This window comes from Sceloporus occidentalis, unplaced genomic scaffold (genome assembly GCF_023333645.1).
Source record: "Sceloporus occidentalis isolate IW3139 unplaced genomic scaffold, rSceOcc1.0.p SCAF_374, whole genome shotgun sequence".
In the NCBI taxonomy this organism is placed as follows: domain Eukaryota; kingdom Metazoa; phylum Chordata; class Lepidosauria; order Squamata; family Phrynosomatidae; genus Sceloporus; species Sceloporus occidentalis.
In genome coordinates this window covers 394,099-416,708 of record NW_028317354.1, presented here as the reverse complement: position 1 = coordinate 416,708, position 22,610 = coordinate 394,099, and the positions used below count along the sequence as shown (strand labels likewise).

Below are 22,610 nucleotides of genomic sequence, written 5' to 3'. Positions count from 1 at the left end.
TGTTTCCCATAAAAGTCTAAATGCTTTGTTTCCCACATTGTCCTTTACAGCATTCATTAAATGACCTGTATAATTGTTTTTTTATGTTTCTCCATTAGCCATACCAATGACAGGCTGCGAAACAAATAATGCCACCTCACTAAGTACCCGATGTACTACAGCAGCTCAGTTAACATATTTATTTTATTTTACGCATTCCGCCCCTCCTTTTATTCGGTTTACTTTGCAGTCCGACATGCCTCCTCTCAAGAGAGCACTTTTTATTTCTGGGAAACAAACGGCCTCGTAAACAAAAACCCTTCATTATCAGAAATGTTTACTTCGCTAAACATCTGTAGCAGATGTGATGTCAGTAAATGTCTTCCTAAAAGACTTCATAACGTTTATGGCCGTGTGTTTGGCACAGCCGCCTGAAGCGGGGCACCGCAGACAGTTGAGGGGCATTATTCAGCAGCATATGGTCGGAGTCTGATGCCTTGAAAACGAGAACGCTAATAATGAGGGTGCTGTGAAAAGAAAAGAGGGGAAAAAAAAGCCCTGTAAATATGCTCAGAAAAAAGCATGGGGTTTTAGCATCTTGAAACAATATATCACACTCAAAGGGACAGAACCGGGCTGCACAATCTGTTGGCTCGTTCTTGGCCAATCTGGCCATTTCTTTTCTTATGGAGCCAGCAGTGTCATCATCTCCCTGAAATGTTTTTCAGGCAAGGCTTAATGTATCTACTCAGATGGAATTGCACCTTTTCCGCTAAAGCCTTTTTGAGCGCCAATAAATTTAACAGACCACAAAGTACGTATCTCACCCATACGTACATACTGCGGCGCTTTACACATGCACGGCGAAGGGGCAATTATCACTACTGTGCTCTGAAGAAGATTGCATTTGTCATGTAAGAAGGTTTGTTTTTATTAACATCCTAAGAAGAAAGGGGAATCCTTATGCAAACCTTTTTTTCTCTCTAGCTGTACAATAAAACATGCATTTGACAACCATCAAAATCTGTATTCTGTTATGAAAGTTCTTTTTTTTGCCAGTACTAGTAATGTAGTGCAATGTCCGTACACGATAGATTCCTTCTATTTTTATGGAAGCACACGACAATAGCCCCCACTTTGGTGTGATCTTGCTTGTGTTTTCTCCGAGTTTATACGCTCTCACAAGACAGATGTCATAATTTCTGGTAGATGTGTGTGTGTGAACCACTTAGCGGTTAAGTGTTGCCCGAGGTGTAGAGATTTGTGTGATATTCTCTGCCTTGCTAATATATAACTCATGCGGCTGATTTTATGTGTGCATTCCTAATCTGGAAAGTGCCGATCGTAGCTGCTGTAGTAACACGTCTATTAATCCAAAAGGAAAATTAACAACCCAAGCACTTTGGAGATCCAATATTACTGACCGGACCCATGCGCTTTACTAACAGAGACATTATTGGTGATGTGGCACTAACATTTCACCATGCCGTGGTTAGGATTGGTGATAAGTAAATAATGGGGCTGTTTTTAATACTGGGCAAGAACTACTTAGTATTGGTTATCTTTTGCCTTATTTGTTGGGGTCTGTTTACTAATGGTGGAGTTTGCAGGAAAGATAAATAAATCGTCTCCCTGATATCACTATACACTGCCAAGGGCAAACACCCAACTGAGCTTCTTCAGCAAGAAATGGTCAGTTCACCCTTTTTAAGAAATCTCCCACATAACCTATGCATTATGCAGGGCTAATGCTGACCTTCTTACAGGAGAAGCTCACTGGGCTGTGAAATGTACAACTCTCCTGTCAACTCCCACTTATACATATTGAAGGACGCTAAACACGTGCACACCAATGGTGATGAATGGATGGACAGAAGCACCAAGAAGATTTTATACACTTATTATCTTTTTTTATATAGTCCCCAACAGGTTAACCCGGGGCTCCTTACAGTACATATGTCCATGACAAAACTAGAATTGATAGACTAAGACAACCCCGATACATTAGGGAAGGAGGGCCCGGCTTACAATCTAGAGGGGATGGGGCATCACGAATATACAGATTTTTTGTACTATACAAAATTGATAGCCACAAGTAGTTTTACACCAAATTGAACTCTTCCGTTCTTTGTAACTCCTTTCAGTTTAGGCCACCTCGGTTTTTTACCTCTCTGCTTCCATCTAATCCCTTTATGGACATTGCTTCTGTGATAACTCCGAAGGGAGGGGTACGTTTTCACCTCTCTTCCCTTGTCTACAAACACCAATGACCACCATCTCCTAGCAGAAAAAGACATCAGACAAAAGGGTAAACAGTGTCATCCTAATCCTGCTTCATGCTTAGAACTGTAAGCTACAGGATTTGTGCCGATAGGTAAAATAGTTTTGTTTGCTGAAATGATTTGTGTGAGAGTTTAGAGGGAGGTCAGCAAGAAGTGACCAGGGCTTCCAGCTGCTAGCTTGACAGTATATTAGAGCATTCTTCTGTTAAAGGTTCTTTCCTTCTCCTCGGCTAAATGACTTATCTTAGCAGGACACAACTACACTGCAGGGCACGGCTCGCATGGAGCAGGAAACAAAATCACCACTAATTTGTTACTCGACCACGCTTTCCTAGCGGCTGACTGCAATAATGTATGCTTTTGGACAAAACGAAGAGGCAACAAAGTGGAAGAGATGTCTAGGATCCAGAAATAGTCTGCAAATGAGTTTAGCATGTTGCATTCTGTCATTCCTGTGTCTCTTGTGTCTTGCAAGTGCACGTGGACAACGTTTCAACCAAGTTTTTGTTTTTTTAAAAGGAAATAGAAACAGCTGATCATAATAAATTATTTGAATAAATAAACTTTTTTGCAAACAGATTCAATTCAGATAATGAGAAACACTAGAGAGAACATGTTATTGGAGAGAAAGCATTTTTCACTGTCATGAAAGTAGTGGGATGCTAAATGAACTTCATGTTTTTTCCTTTCAATGATATGATATGATATTTAAAACTGAAAAACAAGTTTAATCCAGTGAGTTCAGATTGCTTAATTGAGAAGGTCAGCAATTCTAACTTTGCAACTCTGTCCTCCATACTCTTTTTTTTTTTTTTTTTTTTTTTTTTTTACTTGATGACAAAATAACTTGTTGTTATTAACAGATTGAACCCTTTAATGGGTTGACTTGTCCTTAGCTCTGTACAGCCACGCCACACCATTTATCATAGTAATGAGGATTTAAAATGTTATTTCTCACAAGTCAACACGGCACTTAAATGAGATAAATGGATTGTGATGAACATGTAGTCATCCCATAATTGGATGCCATAAACAAACTCAGTTGCATCCAATTCAGAAGAAGAAACCACTGGTTTAGAAAATGAAAACCCTTAAAAAAAGTAATGCTGTCACACAACTAATAATGTACTATTCTCTGTACGTTTTTAGCCTTCCAAATTTAGTGTTCTGAGTTTCTGCTTTCATGATGAGATTCACATTTGATATAATGATTTGAAAAGTTTTTGCTCACTGGTTTGGCTTGTTTAACTCCTAAATGTATGTTTTTTTCCCATTATAGCTGAGGTTATTGTAGACGACTTACTATGGCATGAATAAACCAGTTTCTTAAAACACCTTGCAATCAAAATATACAAGTAACAAGGACACACTTAATATGAATTGTTTGCTTGTATGCTGCACAGTTTGTAAAGAGTGTTGGCTGGTAATAAGAATTCATTTTTATGTGTAATTTTATGCAATGTGTATTATTTTTCTGTATTGTGTATATAAATATATGAATGCTACTGTTATTGATTGCAGCCCATCATTGCCTACTGACGTCTCATCTGTGATTCCTTTATAAAAAAAAACAAAAAAAAAAACATTGGTACATGATGTGAAATGCAACATGTTTTAAAGACTGCACAACGTAATCAATTATGTCTTTGGCTTTCATCCATAGTTTGTATTAATCCTCTATTAAATTTTATAAATAAAATCAGTAATTCAAAATATGTTGTGTCATCAAAATAGGCTCTGCAATCTGTGTAGTTCTATAGAAAGCACTATATAGATATAGATGTGTGTGTGTATATATATGTATATATATATATAATTTATTTATTTGCTTCAGATGAATGACATCATTGGAACTATTAAGGATTCAAACCTGAAACTGACCCTTGCTTTTGGGATTGGCATGCACCATGCAGGTTTGCAAGAGAGAGATCGAAGAACTGTGGAGGAGCTGTTTGTCAACTGTAAAATCCAAGTGAGCTCTCTTATAACAATAACGGATCTCATTCTGCATTTCTGCTTAAAGTAAGCATTCTTCCATTCAATTTATTTTACAGGTTCTTATTGCGACCAGTACACTTGCTTGGGGTGTGAATTTCCCTGCTCACTTAGTAATTGTTAAAGGAACGGAATTTTACGACGGCAAAACAAGGCGTTATGTGGATTATCCAATTACAGGTATGGCACAGCTACAATATGCAATGTTGTTGAGTGTTTTTAAACAGAGGGCAATTTAGCATACAGAAAAAAACAATGTGGACAGACACTAGTAAAGTGATACAACGCAACCTGGGAGAGCTATTTACTGTCTACTAGTTACATATATCTGTTAAAAATGACAAGTTAAGAGAAAATCCCCTAACATGTTGATTCTGTTATACTGTTGTGACCTTGAAGACATTGAGAGTACAGTCTGGAGCTGTTAGGACGCTGCAACCTACAGATATTTCAGTGTTCAACCACAACTGGAACTGAGAACTTTATGTTTTGTGTTCAGTAGATGTTAAGTATCATATCGGTAAGCTCTTTTGGTTATTTAAGGGTTTTCACATGACAGCAGGATAAAGGAAGATTTATGCAGCTGTGACCTGTAACAGTAATAAACCTCATATGGATATAAACTGTTAGGTTCCTGCTTCTTATGCATTTGATAACACAGTCAAGTTAGCCACTTGGAATACATTGGTCTTTTTTTTTTTTTCTCCTCCTGTTTAGATGTATTGCAGATGATGGGACGGGCTGGTAGGCCCCAGTTTGATGACCAAGGGAAAGCTGTTATCTTAGTACACGATATCAAGAAAGATTTTTACAAGAAATTTCTGTATGAGCCTTTCCCAGTAGAATCCAGGTAGGTTAATGAAAATATTACCCAGACTGCTATGCTCTCCATCATTCAGTACATGTGGAGGTGGCTGTTGTGTTTTGTGTGATACGGTTGTAAGTATGATCATTGGGAGTGTGCTGCCAAAAATAAATGTGCATTATTAAACCAGCAAGGAATGTGAAGTTCTAGGATTTGATTCACTAATCTGTGAGTTGTGGGGGAGATTAGGTATGAAGAAGCATTTTATTGATTTGAATTATCCATTAGGAAGGACCAGTACTGGAGAGTTTCTCCTGGAAGAGTCTTCATGGTGACCCATTACAATGCATAATTAAAACACTGAGATGATTCAGACTTCCGTGCAAACTGTAAATAAAGTGTGTGGTGCCTGTTTTAGGTCATCTTATTTAGAAGATAAATTGTTTTAAAATGAGGAGCGTTCTGAGGCAACATGAGATTAATAAATTGCATTTCAATTTAATTCCTTGCCCGTCAAACCACCCTGACAAATCAGCTTCCACCAAAGTGTAGGATAAAATAATAAAAAGGAAGAAAGCATCATGTAAAGAAACAATTTATTTCAGTTCATTTTACTAAAGCTCAACTACAGCTTTGTGTAAATAAGCCAAATAATGATATAGCAACATTTGAAGGCAAATATTGGATCTGGGGAAAAGGAGAAGTTCTAATTGTGTGTAGATGTAAATCTGAACAGTGCAAGCTCACATCTTTATGGAAGTTTGGACAACGATAGCTACAAAGCTGTAAGAGTTAGGTGATGGCCAAAGATGATGTCAAAGTAAACCCAGGAAATGTATTGCCTTTAAAAAATTTTTAGCACTTTTCAAACTTCAACAATAGTATGTATTTTTTAATTTTCACTCATTTTTTGTATGTCTGTGGTACCTGCAGTTTATTGGAGGTTCTGTCTGATCACTTAAACGCTGAGATTGCAGCTGGAACCATAACATCGAAGCAAGATGCCATGGACTACATAACATGGACCTACTTTTTCCGTCGTCTGATGATGAACCCCAGGTAAGATGCCTAAAAAATTATGTTGAGCATGAATGATGAACAAAATGTTATGTTGTTAAAATGAAGTTGCTTTTCTTCTCTTCAACATAATCACTTAAATATGTATTGAGCTTAAGATTCTTCCATGACATCTGTACTTACTGGAATACGTCTGTAGCACTTCGCTGCTAATATCAATAGTGAAAACTCTAGAGAGAGTGACCATATGCTTGTACAAGACAGTAATGCATCTTGAAAAACTAAGTTCATATATTAACAATTTTGCAGTCCTTACATGTAAACACAGGGCAGTTTTAACCCATAATGAATGTTATGAGAATATCCCTGTGTCGCTCAGTAAAGACCAGAATATGTGTGTGTGTGTGTGTGTATATATTTGTGTTGAATAAATCATGACACAGTGTAATGTTGTGTGTGGTTCATCTGACGTTGCATTTACATAATTTTTACACCTGATGATTGTTATTTCCTGATATGTAAAACAATAGAATTTAAAGAAGGGTTACTTTCTTTTTTGTATAGTAGTTCTTCTGAATATTATAGAATGCATTGCTTTCTTGCTGAAGACTTTAGCGATTCCTGCCATACGCTTACAAAGAAGGTGTTTCATCCACCCTAAATCCCACCTAAAAAAGAAATTCACAAAAGGGATAACTCTCTTCCAAATGGTGTAGGTAGAATTCCAATTTATCAGGCAACATAGCCTTAGTGAACAATTGCGTGTCCTGTTCCATATATATATATGTATGTATGTATGTATGTATGTATGTCACAAGTTGCAGCTATTTCACCCAGTGTCCTCAGATGAAGCTCATCTCCACAGGCCTCTGAGTTAATGTCTTCAATCGCTAGACAGAGGAGCATGTTTGGTTACCTGGGTATTTTCCACCCGCTCCTGCATATTCCTCACCTACTTGCTATTTTGTGGCGCAAGGTTTGTATGAAGAAAGTATTTTGGTATGTTTCACAGATACTGTACATACAATAGAATTGGCTTGCCTGACATACTGGGCCCGCTTTATAAATTATAAAGATGTACGGAGCTAAAACAAAAATACAGCTTTGTATAATGTAAAAAATGGCTGAGCTGTTTGAGTGTAAAGCAATCCAAATTCAACAGAAAACTTGCTCCAGGGCTGTTTTGTTTTATGATTCAGTTTAAAATGGAGATATAAACTTTGATACATTTATCTCGAGTTGTCTTCTATTTGACTGGGCAGCCTTGGCTTTTTATTGTGGTTAATCTAAAACAGTGCTTCCACCTTCCTTGATGGTGTAGATCAACCTTTGGGACTGATAGATACTACAGATGTGTTTGTTACCTTTAAATACCATAATGGTGTAGGTGCTTAAATGATTTCTTTTTTTCTGGGCAATGTGCTTAACAATACAATCCTAATGTGTTATGGGAACCATATTGTGTTCTGTCTGGCAAGCAGATGTTGTTTGGAAAGCTAAAACCTTGCTACATGCTTCCAGAATCTTTACTGTGGAACCTTTCCCAGCTTGAAAGAGGTGAAATTGCCCTTTACGTCTGAATGATGTGCCTGTACCATAATGGTGGAACTACAACAGTATTTGACATATTTGATTAGTAAATAATTTGTTTCAAATTTAATGTGGGGCAGCTGAGCTGAACACCTGAGCAGGACATGACACCTTTCACACTTTTTCAAGTTATATAAAGAGAAGTACATATTGTGTAAGTGCTTTATAACATTACATTGCTATTATTTATTGAGTGCCAGCTGATTCTATAGCATTATTACAATAAGCAAGAGTGAAGGTGAACAATAATACTAAAATTGAAGCTATACAAGATTGCAGTGTCAAGTGCTTTATGTGACTGGGTCCGGTGAGGAGAAGGCCACATAGTAAGGACTTTAGAAGATCTAGACAGGAATTGGTGTTTTAGTAGACTTAAGCAAGGAAAGATTTTGAAGGTAAAGGCAAGAAGATTTGGTGAGAAACTAATTGGTGGGGGGGGGAATGAGTGGAATAAAGTGCAACACCAAGGCAGCGAGCTTGGTGTGTTGGGTAGTTTTTGGTTGTTCTCAAATAGGATGCAGATATTAGGAATTGAGCATCAATGAGATAGGAAGCTCTGTCTTGGAGATATTACGCTTGAGATAATGGAATGCCACCCAGGATGCAAGTTAGAAGAGAGGGAGGGGGTCAGCAGAGGAAAAGGTAGGTTAGTCTGTCCTCAGCATAGGATTGGTGTACTGGACTCCAAAGGAAGATTTTTCTTTTACAAGAGGATGTATAGATAGACAAGAGTAGATGCCCCACAACTGAGCTATGATGCACAGCAGGAGAGAAGACAAGCAAGTGCTAGCAAAAGAGTCGCTAAAAGTATGATTATAGATGTGGTTTACAAAATACTGATTATTGAATGACATTGAGAACCGTGTGAAATCCTTTTGTCTAGTTATCTTCTGAGAGAAAAAAATCAACAGTTTTGTGTTATTTAACATATGTATAATTATGGAAAACAAGATATGAATTTAAAGATACTGTCAATAACCATTTATTTTTTCTAAATGTACATTTAAGACACACAGATAGCTAACGCAATAGCTGTGCAGTTAAAGTATAATAAACACTCACTTGTCCATCAGTTAAACCCTAGTAAGATAGACTACTGATAATCAATCCTTGGCCAGAGCAAACGTGAATCGCTTAAAAAGTACCGGGCTGTTTTGTTTACTTGGTATTGCACAGTGGCACTTTATTATACTGAGGTGTTCGTAGACAAAAATGAAAGATATTTTTGTGACGTGGATTATAGTTAGCAGTAAGCGTTATGCTTATTGTAAATTCCACAAGACTGTGGTCAAGTAAACAAATTAAGGTGAATGTGTTTGTACAGTAAAACATAATATTGTAAAATATCACGTATTTATTACACACTGTTAGTATGTGCCTGGAATCTGCCTATTTTCCATTATTGGTAATAGTTTTATTTAGAAGTGAATTGCTCACTTCTTAGAAACATGGTCAATTGTTTTTTTCACCAAAGATCAAAAAGTAGAATGGTCTCTGTGCTTTCTGCTGCCTTTATGCTTTTTACTGTAATACAGTTATACTTTGTGGTATATTATCCACGCAAGGAATCAGTATTGTTTATTTGTGTTATACAAAGATTGTCAGCAATGCTCAATTTATTCTGTCTCCCCTTATGTATTCTCAGTAGCTCCAGTCATTTTTTTGGTGTGTGAGCTCAAAGATAATGGGGAAGAATGTTCCTCAGTAGGCGTGTAATGAGCACACTGTGTTGATATGGCCTCTGTTAGCATTTACCCTCCTACGCTTTTTAACTATTCAACTTTCTGCTAAGTGATGTTACCCCTCTCCATTATAGATGAATGTGCTATGTAAGAATGTGTGTGGGTTTATACATTGATATGTGTGTGTGTGTGAGCATGAATGTGTAAGTATTTGAGAGAGCATGAATGAGATTGTGAAAGAGTAGGAGAGTGAATTTTATCATATAACATCATGGATGTGGTCATGGTTGTGGTAGAGGGGGCAGTTTTATCCACGTACATAGGCAGCGCAATGGCTTGGGCAGGCCCTGCTCAACTCAAGAGGTTCAATGTATTCAATGAAGCTAAATCAGTCTTCTACAGAGGGCCAAAAGAGTACAATGCTGAATTTCACCAGTATATAACAGTGATATGTTTATTAAAGTCCACTTAGAACACTTACCTGACCGGGTAAGTTGCAGCAGCTTTCTTCCTCCGTGGTCTGACATATTTTGCCAACCAATCAGTTGAAGCCCTTGTAACTGTTTCACAGACATTTAGTTAACCACATGGAAGCTGAGCTTGGTGTTCGCCTGTGACAGAGGCAGAGAATTTCCTTTACTGAACTTTACCTTAGTCTCACCCACCACTTCAAAGCCAGTCAGAACAATCAGCAATGTAGCAATAAATGTTGGATAATCATTTATGCATTCTGTAATGGTCTTTAAAGAATTAAAGAACGTAGGACTTGGGAATACTGTTCTTGTTTGGAGATGTACTGAATTTTATACCCAATTTATTTGCTGGGTATTAGTGAAGAATTATCTGTAATTTGTACAATGTCTTTTCCTGCGACTTGAGTAACAAAGTAAGTTGTCTTAGTGACACAAGGTGGCATTCAAATGGGAAAAAAACAGACTGAACATTATACCAGAATTTAGTTAACAAATATTAGATTTATTTCTGTCAATGATAATTCGCTGTGTATCACAAAGTAGATACAGTGCCTTGCAAAAGTATTCACCCGTTTGACATTTTTCCTGTTCTGTTGCATTACAACCTGGAATTAAACTGGATTTGTTGGGGGTTTGTATAATTTGATTTACACAACATGCCTATCACGTTGAAGATGCAAAAAATCTTTTATTGTGAAACAAGCAAGAAATAAGACAAAAAGCAGAAAACTTCAGCTTGCATAACTTTTCACCCCCCCCCCAAAGACAATACTTTGTAGAGCCTCCTTTTGCAGAAATTACAGCTTGCAAGTCTCTTGGGGCATATCTAGCCTCTGGAATTGTTGCACGTTCTTCATGGCAAACCTGCTCCAGCTCATTCAAGTTGGATGGATTCCACGGGTGTACAGCAATCTTTAAGTCATACCACAGATTCTGTATTGGATTAAGGTCTGCACTTTGACTAGGCCATTCCAAGAAAATTAAATGTTTCCCCTTAAACCACTCGAGTGTTGCTTTAGCAGTATGCTTAGGATCGTCCTCCTGCTAGTAGGTGAACCTCCGCCCAAGTCTCCAATTGCTGGAAGACTAAAACAGGTTTCCCAATTTCCCTGTACTTAGTGCATCCATCATTCCTTCAATCCTGTCCGGTTTCCCAGTCTTTGCGGAAAAATAATATCCCCGCAGCATGATGCTGCCACCAAGAAGGTGTTCTTGGGGTGTTAAGAGTCTTGGGCTTGCGCCAGACATACCATTTTCCACGATGGCCAAAATTCCACAAGACTGTGGTCAAGTAAACAAATTAAGGTGAATGTGTTTTGTTTTTTTATTTTACCATATGTTTGGGGAGTCTCCCACATGCCTTTAGGTGAACTGCAAAGTTTTTTGCTTATTTTTTTGTGAGCAATGGCTTTTTTTTCTGGCCACTCTTCCATAAAGCTCCAGTCTCTGCTGTGGAGCTTTGCAACGCCTTCAGAGTTATCTTTGGTCTCTTTGTTGCCTCTGATTATTGCCCTCCTTGGCTGGTCCGTAACTTTTGGTGGGCGGCCCTCTCTTGGCAGGTTTGTTGTGGTGCCATATTCTTTCCATTTTTTAATAATGGATTTAATGGTGCTCCTTGTGATGTTTCGGATATTTCTTTATAATCATCCTTGATGTGTACTTTTCCACAACTTTGTCTCTGACCTGTTTGAAGAGCTCCTTGGTCTTCATGGTGCCCCTTGCTTGGCGGTGCCCCTTGTTTAGTGGTGTTGCAGACTCCGGGGTCTCTCAGAACAGGTGTATATATACTGAGATCATGTGACACTTAGATTGCACACAGGTGGACTTTTGTTAACTCATTTTGTGACGTCTATAAATTTGGTGGCACCAGATCTTATTTAGGAGGGTCATAGCAAAGGGGGTGATTACATATGCATGCGCTACTTTTCTGGGTTTTTTTATAATTTTTTTTCATGTCCATTACATGAAATCCAAATAAAAACCCATTTTAATTCCTGGTTGTAATGCCACGAAATAGGAAAAATGCCAAGGGGGCGAATACTTTTGCAAGGCACTGTGCAGGAATCCAATTACTATTTTATGCAAACTCTCTGTCAGCATTTACGCTTGTATGGTTTTTTAACTTTCTGCAAGGTGATTTTACCCCTCTCCAGGGAAGTTGTTAAACTCAAGGGATTCAATATATTAGAAAATGTACTTATATTCTCACTTGCAAGATAATTAGTGATGATTTACGTTTCAGTTTCTGGAAGTCTGATGGATGAATGTGTATTTGGTAGATGCCAGAACGCTACCCACCAAAATGCATAATGCCTACTGTAAAGTTTGTGGAGGAGGATAATTGTCTGGGGCTGGCTTTCGGGGTTTGAGCTAGGCCCCGGTGAAGGGTAATGTTAATGCTACAACATACAAAGACATTTTAGACTGTAGTATGCTTCCAACTTGTTGGCACCAGTTAGAACAAGGCTCTTTCCTGTTCCAGTATGACTGTACCCCTGTGTACAAAGAGAGGTCCATAAAGACATGGTTTGGTGTGGAGAAACTCAAGTGACCTGCAGAGAGCACCGACCTTGACTCCACTGAACACCTTTGGGATTAATTAGAACACTGATTGTAAATCAGGCCTTCTCGTCCAAAATCACTGCCTGACCTTGCATGCTTTTTTGGATGAATGGGCACACATTTCCACAGAAACAGTTCAGAATCTTGTGGAAAGCCTTCTCAGAAGAGTGCAGGCTGTTATAGCTGGAAAATGGGATGCCAACTCCATATTAAAGACCATAGTTTTGGAATTTTATATACACTATATTATCAAAAGTATGTGGGTGTCTGATCATCACATGTATATCTGCTTGTAGTACGTCCCATTCTCTCTACAAAAATCTACCACAATGCTTGTTTTGGTGGTGTTCTAAGACTTTTATGACAGCGTATACTTAATGAAAATTGAAAATGGTTACCATATATTGTCTTTATCCAACATTGTGCTAAAGATGGCAGTACGATTATAATCTCAGTATTCCTGTGGTTGTTTACATTTTATATATTGCATAATTTTTATGATACCGAGAGTCATGTTATTCCAATCCCATTGGACTACTAATAGAAGCTTGAGCTTCTCGCCCATGTGCTGGAGGCTGTTAGTATAAAACTGCCTTTGACTTTCACACCTCTCAGGGGACGGGTAATTGTTGTGTTCAAACAGCCTGTAATTGTGATCCCGCTGGCTTTCACAGTACGCTTCTGGCTATTAGAATCGTTAAACAACTCAGCACCTGTTAACGGCATTGTAAATATTCAACCCTGCTTGTATGCTGCTTGAGACCAATATAGAGAGGGCTGGCAGAGCCCAGCTTCATAAATTAGAGCCTCTGACAAGTCAATTATTGTAAAACTGGGTTTCACTGTGAGTCAAATGAAATAACATGCTGATAAAAATGGTAGGCTGTCTGTTTACAGCAAGGACAGAATAATGACTGAATGAGTCAACGCAGAGAGCATGGAACGGCATTGTGTTCATTCTTTAGCTCTAATTAAACAGTTTCACATTCTGATAATGTCATTTTGAAAAGTAATAATTTGGAAATAAGGTTAATATCAGTCAACCTCAATCGCTATTTTTGACTGGGCGCCTGTAAATCAAATTTCCCAAAAGGTTGCTGCTACATCTAACTTTATATCTTAAAAAAGCCACCAATTGCTGTTTTTTTGCTCCATTCTCTTGAATCACAAGCTCCTTTGTATCGTCATAGTAGGTATGCTTGATATTGAGTTAATACTTATTGCCTAGTAGAATGGGTAGTAGAAAGCTCCTAAAGCTTTAGGAGTGTTCTGTCTGCTTTTTATAAACTAAACGAAGACATGAGATCACATTATGTGTGTCCAAACAATTTTGACCACTACTAGAAGCTGGTAACTGTGTGCCTAATGCCGTAATATATATATATATATATATATATATATATATATATATATATATGTCTTAGAGGTTAGTGTAAGAGCCCTTTTCTGGGGTCCATATGCAGTCTCTTGTGGTAAATGTGTGTTGGACAGTACTAGAATGTGTGCATATGGAGTGTGTTGTCTTCTGTATATGTTCTGGACCTCAGTATGGGTCAGACCACTTGGCTGACCATTGCCAGTTGCTGGAACTGAAAGCAGACAAAGTAAACTAATGGAGATCCAGGCTCCAGAACCTCATTGGAATTATAATACAGTAAGCTTGGGTCCTAGAAGATTTTCATGCCTACTTAGAAAGTAACACTTATTATTCCTGAAGAATAAATGAATGAAAACCTGTTCACATCCGGTGAATAATTAGATGTCTATGCATTATTTATCAATTCCAGGTATATGTATACATATTTATGCATGTGTTGATACATATATTACCATATACGTTGCTGGGCTTTATTTTCGATTCTGAACCCACTCTAGCTTTCCCAGAAATGCTCCTGATCCTCATGTTGACTTGCTATGGTCATGTTGCAGATGCACACATGACTTTGCTATTTCAGCAAAAGCTACATATTTAAAAAAAACAACAACAAAAAAATACATATATATATATATATATACATACACACACACACTTGTCCAGTGTGTACTGACTGACACGTGTCTTTATAATGGAGATGCGGTTGTCTTATATGTTTTCTGTTAACAGCATCTTTCTGATTGACTTTGTTTAATAACTGCTGTGTTGTACATTTGTAATGCAAAGTAAAACCACATGTCTCGTTTTGTCACTCTAGCTACTACAACTTGGAAGATATTAGCCATGACTCCATGAACAAGTACCTTTCAAATCTGGTGGAGAAGTCACTGATTGATCTAGAATGCTCATACTGCATAGAAATTGCAGAGGTATGTTAAACTCCTATACATACTCCATAAGTACGCATTTGAATAGTCATTCTTCGTAAACTATGTCGGATAAGTTTGCACTCAGTTGTTCTGTAAACTTGATAATAAACATAATTAGGGGCGAATCACAGTAAGGTGACTTTATAAAAAGTTTGGATTCTTTTTGAGAATATTTTCAGCCGTTTCCATGGTTTTTCCTTTATTCTGCTGAGAAACGTGCTCAAAGTAGTCCTAGAGATTGATCGATGAAATTATGTAGTGATCAGGTCCTTTCAATATTTATTCATTGTGTGAACAATACAGTAATGAATGTCATTACAAACTAGGATGAAATGATATAGCACAGAGGAGTGTTTTAGACTTAATGTGATCTCTAGAGGTATAGAAATTAACATTCTCAAATTTGAATCATTGAAACTTTTAAAGTGCAAGAGCCGAAAATCCTCCATGTTTTTATCGTAATAGACTAATGGTTCTATGCTCAGAAAGATACATTTATAGGACGTAAATAAAAAAAGAAGTCCTCAAAGCTATTTCTTGCAAGATTCTAGTTTCGATATCGAAAAAAAATATGTAATATCATCTAGGTACGCTACATAAGAAGGGAGACAAATTAGAGTTAAATAACGACAATGCTGAAATATTTTAAGTGTAAAATAGCCTGTATCTTTTATGGGCTTGCATTCAAATCTAAAATCTTACATATAACATTAGAACAAATGAGTTATAACCAAATGTGTCCTCTTTACCTGTAAGCAGTATACCATATATGTGTGAGCATATTGTGTTAGTTTGAGTATTTTAATATATATATAGTGTTTAAATGTTCATATGTTAGTGTACGGTGTTATATTGAAGGAAGCCACCTAATGTTTCCATGTAATTACATGTAATTTTGGTTAGGAATAAAAAAGGCCAAACTGATAAATGAGGTTGACAAGTTGACAAGAACATCCCATGGTTTCCATAGTGTCTGGTCCACATTTAGTACATCTGCCCCAAGCCCAATGATATATATATATACCTTCTATTCATGAAGCGCCAACAATATACAATTTAATTGGGGGCAGTTAACACATACATAAAAATACATTAATACATACAGGATCATCATGAGTTAAGAACCCTGCCCGTGAGCTTGCCATCTTTTATGATACTTTATACAAAGCTCCTGGCAGGAATGGTGGGCTTTTGAGGGCCATGTTCGTGAGTTAATACTGATAATACTGATAATAACGGATGCCCAGCATACTATAATACATCATGGGGTTATTTATTTGATGTACTATAAATTCTCATTGGATACATTTTTTTACATCTAAATTGATGTAGCTGAGACCTTTTAGTGTGATATTGTGAGGGTTTTGAGGTTTTAGTTGTGTGGCGTTTTGAACCAAGGTGATATCTTCCATTTCTACTTTTCCAGCATTAATGGTAAATGCCACATTTTGTGTCTGTAGTGATTTGAAAGCAAACGGACATCATGATAAGAGCAGTGAAACACATAAGTGATGGCCAACTCCTAATAAGAACAATTCAGGGTCTCACCTTGCACTTTATAATACTGAAGAAAGTTGGTAAAAATGATGTATGATTTAAAAACATGTTTTAAAACCATGGATGAAACATAATACAATTGGTTTTGTGAGATGTGAACCAGACAGTATATATAAGTAAGCTATACAATAAGAAACGGAAGCGGAAGACATGACAACTGGACAAAACTGTTAATATTAATAGAAAAAGGACCAACCATTTGCTTTAAAAAGTAAAGATATTGTGAGTTTGGTTTCATTCACCTAACATTTCAAAGAAATTAAGCATCTGACTCCAATGGTATACTCTATATTAGTGGGATGTGGGAAGGCAGCATTTCATGATTTTTGCTATTCGCAGTTTGGGGTCAAATGTGTTGAAATGTTAGTTAATCTAGTAGCGGGATACAGTGTTATAGGGCCCCCAAATATACAGAAATTGTTTGACACACACAGTATGTTGTCTGACACACACGTAAGTTTGGATTTTTTAACCAGAGTGCTTACACACATTGAAGCCCAAAAGGTTAATAACAGCGGATAATTCCTAAACCTGTTGATTCAGGTGGCTCGTCCACAATAACAGTTGGCCAAATGGCAAATATTAGTTCTGTACTCTCCAGCTTAGAAGGTTTCAAAGGCAACTAAAACTTTCACACGTAGTAGCAGTTTACTGCAACATTCCATCCACATATCGGCGTGTTCTCATGTACCATTAATCTTTTGTGCCGCTTTAATTTAAAAAAAAAAAAATGTATATCATATGTTAGCGTGTGTGAGTAGTGGCCCTAGACTTCACCTGTACATAATCGCTCGATATCTGTGATATTGCGATATGTAATGCTCCACTGTACATTTTCAAACACCAGAGGACTGCAGCATTAGTTGAATATTTTTAATACTAGTACTTTTGGGTGGTTGAAAATGTTACTTTAATATTAAGCTCTAACTGCTTTCACATAAAATAGATATTGAGGGAAGACGGGAGTTGTAGTGTAACTTTTAGAGAGCTGTTGGTTGACCGACCCCTTTTCTGTAACATGGCGAGAATATATAACTTCTTTTTATAACCTTTCAATGATTTTTCAGGATAACCGTAATATTGAACCCCAAACCTATGGACGGATTGCCTCCTATTACTACCTGAAGCACCCAACAGTTCGAATGTTCAAGGACCGCATGAAACCGGATTGCAGCTTAGAAGACCTGCTTTCAATACTCACTGTAAGTGAATATACTGGCTAATAATATGTGTATCTGCTTTAGTATTCAGAACCTATGAAACTCGCACTTCCTGTAAAGTATTCACAGCCAGGTCGCTGTGCTACAATTATAGACACTGTAGAATTAGGACAATTATGTATATGAAACCATAGTAATTTAGGTTTGAAGCAAATGCTAAAAATTGATCTACATGTTCAAGACTTATTTCCTTACATTGTAGCACCATTAGCACCTAGACCAGTGGTTCCTTCCTAATGCCGCGACCCTTTAATACAGTTCCTCATGTTGTGGTGACCCCCAACCATTAAATTATGTCAGTATATATTGTGAAATATGTGTTTTCCGATGGTCTTAGGCGAGCCCTGTGAAAGGGGGGTTGAGAATCGCTGACCTAGACGGTATCGTGAGATCTTCCACAACAAACGATACGGTCATTCAGTTGTGAGTTGTCACTCATTGGAGTGTAGGCGCAACCTCCGGTCTTGCTCACTGATGTGACATAGACACCAAGGTCCGATGCATGCTGAGGACCATTAACAAATTTCTAGAAGGGTATCAAAGGTAGATATGTATGCCCTCATCTGCAACAATTGGTAGCAGGGCACGACTGGGGATTACTAAGCCATCCTGAAATCTTAAGGACAGTGGCTGCCAAATGAAGTACATGTGGCCAATGGCTTCATATGATCAGCCACACATTACAGTTTTATATTTCAGCGGTGGGCAGGACCTGGTCTGCCACTGGAGCAGCAATAGTATTAAGTATACAACCCTATCGGCCACCAGGCATTTGCCCAGAGTACCAAATAGCCAGTTTGGGCACGATTGCTAGGTTATCATTAAAAGGATCCTGGTTGTCAAATTGCCATCATCCTCCTGAAAATCACAAGTGAATTGGATGTATATATTGATATCAGTACTGATCCAAGCAATGTGTTCTCTACTATTAATGTGATATATGGTTGCGGTTGGAAAAGGCTTAATGCACCGGCTCAGTAATTAACCTTGACTAATCTTTTAATAACTTCCTACAATTAAGAGTGCTGGATTAATATGTGATAGAAAATACAAGTATTCATGTTTCCAAATAAAACCGAGTCCTAATTAAACTGTGAGATTGGAAGGTATGCTTTTAAAGGTAAGTGCATACCTCTGGTTGGTAGGTGACCTTTTAGCACTCCACTATGTTTTTATCCAAATTTTAATTTAACCATAGTTAGTAAAGTTGTTTCATTAGTAAATTGAAAATTTTTTGTCAGTCTGATGGAGAATTCTTTCCAAGTCTATTTTTTTTTTTCCTTTTTCCAAACGCTTTGAATTAATGAGACTACTAATTAAGGTAATTGCTTCACACCTCCATTGTGAAGCAGTGACATTACATCTGTCTTGTATTGATGCCCTGTCCTTACTTATGGGAGCGTGTAACAGTTTTGGCAACAGGGAATAATATGGCCTGGGCTAAATAGTCTAATTAGACATAACTGGAATTCTCAGGGGAAGTGTCATTAAAAAACAGTTTGGTAACGATTCTAATGCTCAAAAAGTTCCAGATTTTGAAAATCAGCTCTTGGTAAAATGGTACAAACTTTCACTACTTATACTAGCATAAAACTGTGAATTCTCAGCATATAGCTATACCGCCAGGGCGCTTTCTTACAGGAGACAGAATTATGTACTCGATAAGAATACAATGCTACAGCTGTCTGTATATATTTTATGTAAATTTCATAATTGAATATCTACATAGAATTTAATGACAGAACGGATTCAGACATCAATTAGTCTTTGGTCTTATCTCAGATTCATTCATAGCTTTATGCCTATGCCCAATTTTTTTTTGTATTTTTGTTTTTTGAATAAATCATGGGGAAAGTAACCTGCCATTATTTTAAAATCATAGTCGTCTTATGTTTTTATAATACATAGTTATTGCTTAAAGTATATCATCTCTTGATGTCACCTTCGTTAAATGATTTTACATAGGCTTATCAATCCCTAAGACATGTATGTTTGTGTATGTATATCCATATAGAGATACAGACGTGCATATAAGCTTTGATAATATTCCCGGTGACCACACATATAGTTTCAAATATCAATATACAACGTAAACCCAATGCACTTGTGTTGCCCCGTTCTGACTTCCACAAAGACGTGTCTGACATACTAATACCATACAACTGTTTCACAAATACCGTATTGGCTCGGATATAGGCCGCACCCTAAAAGTTAGGTGCTTTTTTGTAAGAAAAAAATTTCTTAGTAAATAAAACAAAACAAAACCACTTAATGTAACAGATATGCTGCCACTCTGCCCCCCCGAGATATGTTGCCACTCTATCCCGCCCTGAGATATGCACTCTGCCCCCAATATGCTGCCACTCTCCCGCGATATGCTGCCACTCTATCCCCCCCTGAGATATGCTGCCACTCTGCCCCCAAGAGGCCCCCCCCTAGACTTACCGGTGCAGACTCCCCGGGGTCTTGCAGGGCCGGCGGGGGGCCAGCTACGCAGTACGCATATTCAACTTCCGGTGCTGGCACTTCCGCTGTGGGAAGTGCCGGCAAGGAAGATTGTTAGCGTACAGCGCGCAGACGTTCACCGGCTGCGGTGATGCAAGCGTTAGCAACCTCTCGCTGCTGGCACGTCTGCACGATGTGCTTTAACAATCTCCCTTGCCGGGACTCCCCCCGTGGGAATTCCTGGCAAGGAAGATTGTTAAAGCACATCGTGCAGATGTGCCGGCAGCGGGGGCTGTTTACGCTTGCATCACCGCAGCCGGTGAACGTCTGCGCGATGCGCTTAGACAATCTCCCGTGCCGGCACTCCCCCCGTGGGAAGTGCTGGCAGGGGAGGCTGTCTGAGCGTATCGGAGAGTAGGATGCAGGTCCTCTGCACCGCTGCGGGGGATCTGTATCCTAACCCTGCTGCCTCCCCGGCGCCCGGAACTGCATGTCCCGGGCGTCAGGCGCTAGACCCCGAATATAGGCCGCACCCCCACTTTAAAGACTTAAAGTGGGGGAAAAAAGTGCAGCCTATCTTCGAGCCAATACGGTAAGTGCATATTACTTTGACAATGTGGCATGCTACAATGATTGGAGGGTAACAGAGATGCTGATCTGTGACAATAAATGTAAAATGTTATATATTGCACAACATGAACATACAGTTTATGTGAAGTCTTATAAGTATACTGAGTATTTGTTTACATTTGTTTTATTAACACCATTTAATTGAGAGTATACATATGCTTATGTATATGTGCGTATATATGTGTTAGCCATAACATTATGACCGACAGGTGAAGTGGGATATATCAGGCAACAAGTGTGACAGAATACACAGTGCGTCTCAGTTTGTTGCGTAGCCGCTCCGTAGCCGCAGACCATGCTGACCCCTGTCCACTGCTGAAAGCGCATACAATGGGCACGCAAGCATAAGAAATGGACCAATGGAAGAAGGTGGCCTGGTCTAAAGAATCCCATTTTCTTTTACATCACCTGGATGAACGGGTGAATGTACCTGGAGAACACATGGCACCAAGATGCATCCACGGAGGCCCCACCTCACAAATTAAAGGACTTAAAGGATCTACTGCTAACGTCCTGGTGCCAGATACCACAGCACACCTTCAGAGGCCTAGTGGAGTCCATGCCTCGACAGGTCAAAAGTTCTGGTGGTAAAAGGGGGACTTACACAATATTAGGCGGGTAGTCATAATGTTATGGCTGGTGTGTGTGTGTGCGTATATATATATATATATATATATATATATATATATATATATATATCACATATTTTGGTAATTTTCAACCGTTTACATTTAGTGACCACTTGTTCATACTGTGTATTGAAGACAAATCCTGGCAGACAGTAGGATATTAAGCGCCCGCATAATCCATAGCCTTCCCAGTTTAATGTAACATAATAATTGTCATATATTTCTTGTAAAGGTTAGAGAGTATTTTATGCCAGCAATGCTGAGGTTTGGGGTAAGAATAAAACCAGCCTAATTAAATGAAATCCTAATCTCACCTCCCTCCTTCTCTATTCCCAATCTGTATTGGCTATTACTGAAGAGACAAATAAACTGTTACATTTATTACTGGTGTACCATTATGGCGGAGCATATGTTGCTGATTTTAAACACACTATATCAAGGGCACATTGTATATGGTGAAGAGCACAATGTGGAATGAGGGAAAGAACATATATTGCAATATTAGCCTAGCTCCACTAGAGGGCGCATTATCCTAGCAGCTGTTTGAGCCACAGAATATTACATATCTTAACACAAATAGAAATGTTGGCAGAATTAGTACTTATGGTTCCTGATCAAGATGCACTTTAAATGGCTGAGATGATATCGGTGTCCAAAATGGAAACACCAGCTAGTTTATTTAGAGAAAACAGGCGTGGAAGATTTAATGAAGTATCAGGATTGTTCCTTATGCTGATCCGCATAAAGAAGTTCCTTATGTAAAGATGCATGTTTTTTCTTCAGGTTATCTATCGTCATCTAAGACCATTCAAATTGGCTCTCCAGACAAAAGCAATATCTACAGTAAACATATTCATAGCCTGGTCAGCGAGGCTTGCATATTTGCTCTAGTAGCCTTTTTTTCTCACAGAATAACCACTTTTTAATTTTCCACCTCCAGATGAGGGTTGCCGCATGGACCTTTTTTCCAAGGCACGTCTAATTTTTAAACGTTGATGACTGGCTACCATAACATGCTTCTCTGGATTATGAGGGATGTATATACTTGGTTATGTTAATTTCTTTCTTTCAGTTTATACATCGTGCTTACTGAAGGGTGTCACTATCAGTGCTGAACAGCAACAAGTATAAAATAATGCATCCTGGAAAAAGTCCAATATGGCAACCGTCCACCAGACGTCAGTAATACAGATATGGTAGGACGTTCCAAGCCACTTTTAATGCTGTGTTTCATTAAAAGATCCTGATCAATATATGTAAAGGAACTCCAAGCAAAACATAACTTGTGTGCCTCTCCATATGTCCCATTATTATTATAGTTAATTAGGTTGAAAAAAACACATATAGTGCATCAAGTTTAACCATTCAACAAATCCATATTAGTTGATCCAGTAGAAGGTAAAAAGACAGTAATGTCATCTTAGAGTGGAAAAAATCTTT

General features: G+C 38.2%; 1 protein-coding gene across 1 annotated transcript in view; it reads left to right on the top strand.

Annotated features, from left to right (window-relative positions):
* Positions 1-22,610, top strand: part of LOC149273467 (activating signal cointegrator 1 complex subunit 3-like) — a 99,268-nt gene that overhangs the window by 40,675 nt on the left and 35,983 nt on the right. The window contains exons 18-23 of the mRNA XM_089506277.1: positions 4,096-4,233; positions 4,316-4,436; positions 4,974-5,106; positions 5,995-6,120; positions 14,578-14,689; positions 17,314-17,448. Coding sequence (XP_089362403.1) covers positions 4,096-4,233; positions 4,316-4,436; positions 4,974-5,106; positions 5,995-6,120; positions 14,578-14,689; positions 17,314-17,448 — 765 coding nt within the window. The remainder of the gene's footprint in view (positions 1-4,095; positions 4,234-4,315; positions 4,437-4,973; positions 5,107-5,994; positions 6,121-14,577; positions 14,690-17,313; positions 17,449-22,610) is intronic.